Below are 6,099 nucleotides of genomic sequence, written 5' to 3' on the forward strand. Positions count from 1 at the left end.
GCGCCGGTCGCACAGGAGACTAGCTGAATTTTGATTGAACAAGGACTTACTAGAAATGAACGCCTCAATTCGTAAATTGTTCAATATAATTTTTTTGATATCAATATACCATTAGTAAATAATTAATAATTAATTTTTAAATATAGAAATTACTTTAAAATAATTATTATTTTTAAAAAATAGTATACCCCGACGCAGCATCGGATGAGCATACAACTAGATATACAATTCGATGAATGCAAACAGGATTAATATAAATAAATATATTATCAATTTAATGCAATCATTTATTAAAGTAATGCAAATAATGAAATTACAATAATCACTTACGAATTTAATGCAATGATTTAATTAATGTAAATTGTGGAATTTATGGATTTAAGAATGATTATAATATAACTATTGAAAATAAAATATGAAATTAAGAAGGCATATATACATCAAGAATTTAGATAAATAAAAATGAAAAATTATGGAGATAATTTTTAATCGTATTATATATAAGATGCGCATCTTGTGTTTCTCTGGTGATTGTTTTACGAAACTACTATAATTCTCCATAGAATCTTGAAGAAAAACAGTGATAAACTGCTGCTATCTTTATTTGGGAGGAAAAATGTAGCAAATCTTCATTTGTAGGGGTAATGATAATGTGAAAGCCAAGCTTAATTAAGAAGATAATTATTAAATTTAAGAAGCATTAGCAACAATCTTCATCCCAAATCCGCAGTGTCGAGGGAAGCCACAAATGAAATAGTTAGGGCCTGAACCGATAGTTATTTCGTCGTTGCCTGAACTATAAGTTGTCGCATTTGGTGGAACTGTGCAAGAATCGTAGCTCGCCTTGTCCACAAGAACCACATTGTGGCTACCTGCTTTGTACTTGAAAACTTCACCCAACAAAACAAAAAACATAAATATGTCAAGGTTACCATTCGAAAATAAATATAATTTATTATAATATAATGGGTCATAATTAACACTTTATAACCAAAATTTGAAATATATATATTTATAGACCCTAATATTATTTATTACAATAAAATAATGGATCATAATTAACACTTTATAGCCTACTTATAAATTTATATATAGACCCTAATAATTAATAAATAAAAGTGAAATTAAATTCTAAAAAATTGATTAATTGCGCATAGTATTTTAATTAGTATAACATAACTAAAACACAAGAAATTGATTTTGGAAGAATAATATATAAATTGAAAATGATACGTAAATAAGACACAAAAAAGCTGGGACGCTCAATTTCAAGTGTTTTTTTAACTTTCGACTAGCACCGCCAAAATTTAAAACTTGATATAGGGTGTGCGCGTGTTGGCCAAGCAGTAAGATGTTAATGTTTATGGCCAAGGGTCTTGATTTTGAGTTTCATGTGACGCGGTCTTTTAATTTCTTTATTTAATATTGTAAATTTATCAAATAAATAAACTTAATGTAGGCACGCCGAATCTGATACGACACCACTCCCACGATGCTATATCCTCGTCAGATCATCCAGCGCGCCATATCAATTTTTTAATGATCGCAAAAATGCCGAAATATTGTATACTAATTTTTTCAAAATCAAACATTCTCAAAAAATATCTGCGCGACATTGTAATTTTTTTATGGTGATAAAATATGGAGTAGTATTTTTTTGTAAAATTTATTATTCGATTAAGTATACATACTTAGAGTGTCGAGTTCCTTAAAGGTCTTGCCGTTTTCCCAGCCGGCGACGTTGAACTTCCAGCCCGCCTCGTCTCCGACGAAGTAGAAATCAGCGCGTGCCGGATTGCTGAGAAGCAACACACCCACAACCACTATTCCGACGAAGATTGAGTTCCATTTCTTTTCGGACATCATTTCTATCAACAATTAATTGTTCGTTATTTTAATTACTCTAGTGATATGAATTAGTGAGATCATTGGTTGATGGTTATATAGCCTTTTTTTCTTGTCATAAATTGAGTTATTTTAGGTAATAGTTTTCTTTGATTTTTCGAATTTCCTAATTCAACGCAATATTTGGCAATCTAATTAATTATGACTTGTGTAACAAAAGATTTGGAGTGAAGATGGTGACGATATAATTTCTGTAATACTAAATAATTGTGCAAATGCGTGCGACCAAAAAAAATAAATGGAAACATTGATTGCGTGCATTAGCGTGGGATTTAATTTTATGCAGTTTTTCATGATTTGTTTATCAACTACCATTTGCATCCCGTGCAATGCACGGGAAACATTTTTTATTTTTTACATTTATATAAAAAATAATACTAATTTAATTATCATACTCATAAATATAATAAAAATTATTTTTAACTAAATATATTTGAATTGAATATCAAAAAATAAAAAATAATTTACAATTATAAAATTTGATATTATGAAAAGCAAAAAAAAAATAAGTTAAAAAAATAAAAAATACTAATAAAAAAGAAATAAAAATACATTTTTCTGAAAAAGATGATTTATTAAAATGCGATTTTATTAGAAGAAAAACGAGAAAAAAACCCTTAAAACCCTTGAAAACACAGGAGCGCAGACTAAGGGCCGAGCCTCATTAAAACCTTCTCACGGAAAACCCAGTGGGAAAAACCGTGGGAAGGAAAAAGAGTACCCGTCTAGAACTTGAAAAAAAGGGGAAAAGAGGGGAGAGCGGAAAGGAAAGTTTCCAGGACTCCGGCCTAACCATCGTCCCCAAACATTCCCGGCTCTACCCTCAAAAAGAAAACCAGAAAAAGCCAAGAAAGAACGCCAAAACCGCCAAATCCAGTTCCCAAAATTCGAAGAAAGCTCAAAGACAGCCGCCCAGAAAGTGATCACCAAGTGCTCGACTAAAGTCCTTAACCAAAACAGGAGCCAATGTGTCCACCAACTGATCCACCCAAGCCTCCAACCACGGCACTTACCAAGAGAGCCCGAGCAGAGAGACCAGCCGTCGTCCCCCTGGAAAAGCTGAAGCAGACGAGCCCGAGCAAGCGAACCTACCTGCGCCAAAACCAAAAACCAGTTACAAGATAACTCGAACATGACTATGGGTCGACATGTCCCGCGACACCGCGAGCTTGATTTCCTCAATAGCAAAAGGCCACCAGCCCTCCCGACGCTCGTTGTTGGCCATAATATCCGTAGGTTGATTGCCTTCTCTATAAATGTGCGTAACCATAATCGACATATCCCTAAGATGGCGAAGGGTCTGTTTCCAGGAAGCGATAAAACGCCACGGAACATCCAACGTTCTTGAATCCAGAAGTTTCACGACATAAGTCGAGTCGGACTCGATCCAAAGATGAAGCCAGTTCCTATTATGAGCAATGTTAATTGCCGTGATAATCGCCAACAGTTCCGCTTCAAAAGCAAAACCAACTCCACCCTTTATGTGAAAGCAACCTCGCACAACCGCCCAGTTGTCCCTGAAAACACCCCCAGCAGCGATGATTCCAGGCGAGCCCAACGCGGACCCATCGGTATTTACTTTGATCCAGTGGTGCACCGGAGGCCACCAATGCACCTCAACCATGCGCGGAGGCGGCGCCACTTTGTTCGGCACCCCGAGGTTACGTGAGACAATGTAGTCATTCCAAGAATTATTGGTATTGCCTAGGCTCATAGAGGTGCTGCCCATTTCCTTGAAGAAACCTCTCACAAAAGCTAAAATAGATCGCCCATCAAAACTGCCGCTTTCGAAGATTATCGAGTTCCTGCAGTCCCAAATCCTCCACAATAAGGAGATAATTCCAGCTTTCCAGAAGGCCCTAATTCGAACACTAGAAGGAGCATTCCAGGCCGCAACAAGAAAATCATGAATATCCGCACACTCCAGAAGGTGATCCATCTGAAACCAAGAGAGAAACTCTTTCCACAACATTCTAACTTTAGAGCAGTCCCACATTAAGTGAGATATAGATTCCGCCCCTCTAAAGCAAAGACAGCAACCATTGGGAGTGTAAAGCCCTTGGCGGATTAAAATATCAAGCGTAGGGAGACGACCATGTATGACCCTCCAACAAAGAATGGACCTCCGAACAGGAATAAAAGGTTCCCAAATCCACGTTCCCCACCTCACTTTGGGGAAGCAGTGACTTTTACTTGAGAAAGCAAGAGCAGCGGAAACATCACCCTTGATCGAATTCTTCCAGTACCGGGAATCATTATCCCCAGTCATCTGAACCAGAAGAATGTCCGCGACCACTTCCGGAAAGCAGTTAACAAAGGAGGCCGAGAAGTGCCACACCCCATCATAGTAATACTCCTGGACGGAGTACTTAAGGAAATCATGCATATAATGCGGGATTTTGAGCTTGTCGACCAACTTGTATCCAAGCCAGTCATCAAGCCAGAAAAACGTGTTGTCACCGCGACTGACACAAGAGTAAGAATTTTCCACCAGTTGATCAACCTCGTGCTTCACTCCAACCCAAACCGGCGAATTGGAGATCGATTTTTTAGCATAGCCGAAGGTAGTGAGATAGCGTGATCTGAAAAGTTGATGCGCCCACTCCACACCTTTAATCATCTTCCAGGCAAGTTTCATGAGATAAGATTGGTTCATCAGGGTGAAAGAACGAATCCCCAAACCCCCTTCGGCTTTAGGCGAGCAAGCACGACCCCAACTAACCACACAAGTAGGCTTTTTATCCACACTTCCAGACCAAACAAAGTTTCTGCATTTCCTATCAAGAGAGTGAAGAAGAGACTTCGGCCACTTATAGATCATCATAGAGTGCACCAGGGAACTTTGGATGACAGATTGAACAAGGCACAAACGTCCTGCAATGGAGAGCTGGGTTCCTTTCCAACGAGCGAATTTTTGCACAATTCGATCATAAATCGGCATAAAGTAAGCCGTGCGTTTTCTACCAATAAAAATCGGGACCCCTAGGTAAGTAGTGGGCAAACCTCCAAACGAGAAAGGCAAAGCCCGCTGAATCGCACGCCTTCTATCAGTAGGGACCCGTCTAGCAAAGAAGAGGTTCGATTTCTCAGAACTACAGTGCTGCCCCGAAATAGAGCCATAATAGTCGAGGATCTCATGAATCTTGCGGGCATTCCGAACCGTAGCTTTGCAAAATAAAATGATATCATCTGCATAAAACAGGTGAGTTGGGTAGTTCCTGGTTCTGCTGAAACTCATTGGGTTCAAATGAGAAGACTCCACACAACTCTGAAAAATGTTGCTCAAAACATCCTCAGCAATACCAAATAAAATAGGAGATAAAGGATCCCCTTGTCTGACACCCCGAGAGCAAGCAAAATAACCGCTAAGATTCCCATTATACAGGATCGACAACCTTGCCGAATCAAAAATGATCTGAACCCACTGGATGAAGGACTCATGGTAGCCCGTAGCCCTAAGCACTTGCATGATGAAACCCCAACGAATCGTATCAAACGCTTTTCTGATATCAATTTTACAAGCCATATTTAACCCTCGGTTAGTACGCTGCATACAGTTGAAGCCCTGCGAGCTGAGCATAATGCAGTCGTGAATGTTCCGGCCACTAATGAAGCCAAACTGATTCGGCGAAACGTGAGAGGCGGCTACCACATTGAGCCTAGAAGCCATGATCTTAGTAATAATCTTGAAAAAGAAATTGGAGAGCACGATGGGACGAAGATCAGCAACCGAGTCAACCGTGTCTTTTTTCGGAATGAGAATCATGGTGTTAGAATTACACCCATTCGGCAAATAAGACTGCCGAAAAAAGGTCTGAACGGCAACAATCACATCATTTTTAATAATACTCCAGCAACTCTGGTAAAACATTCCCGAGAACCCATCAGGACCCGGGGCGCTGTTCATATCCATGCCAAAAACAGTTGCCACAATTTCTCCCTCATCAGGAATGCGGACCAGAAGGTTGTTCTGCTCATCAGTGACAGCATGCTTCGAGTAAGCTTCGATTTCCAGGGAATCAGCTAAGGGGCTACCATCATCCGTAAAAAGCGTAACAAAATGATCAACAATGTGTTGTTCGATCACCCTAGGGTCGTACACGTCGGCACCCGCAATAGACAACCGCGTGATCGGGGCATTCCGCTTTTTGAACTTAGCGACTCTATGGAAAAACTTGGTGTTTCTGTCGCCAT

General features: G+C 39.3%; 1 protein-coding gene across 1 annotated transcript; it reads right to left on the reverse strand.

The window, feature by feature from the left end:
• Positions 1–690: 690 nt before the first annotated feature.
• Positions 691–1,866, reverse strand: LOC131023136 (basic blue protein-like). Its single transcript, XM_057952682.1, has 2 exons — positions 1,692–1,866; positions 691–890 (listed from the first exon to the last, which is right to left on the reverse strand). Exons 1-2 carry the CDS (start codon positions 1,864–1,866, stop codon positions 691–693), a joined length of 375 nt encoding a protein of 124 aa, XP_057808665.1.
• Positions 1,867–6,099: the final 4,233 nt, after the last annotated feature.

The sequence above is a fragment of the Salvia miltiorrhiza genome, chromosome 4 (assembly GCF_028751815.1).
Source record: "Salvia miltiorrhiza cultivar Shanhuang (shh) chromosome 4, IMPLAD_Smil_shh, whole genome shotgun sequence".
NCBI classification, from domain to species: domain Eukaryota; kingdom Viridiplantae; phylum Streptophyta; class Magnoliopsida; order Lamiales; family Lamiaceae; genus Salvia; species Salvia miltiorrhiza.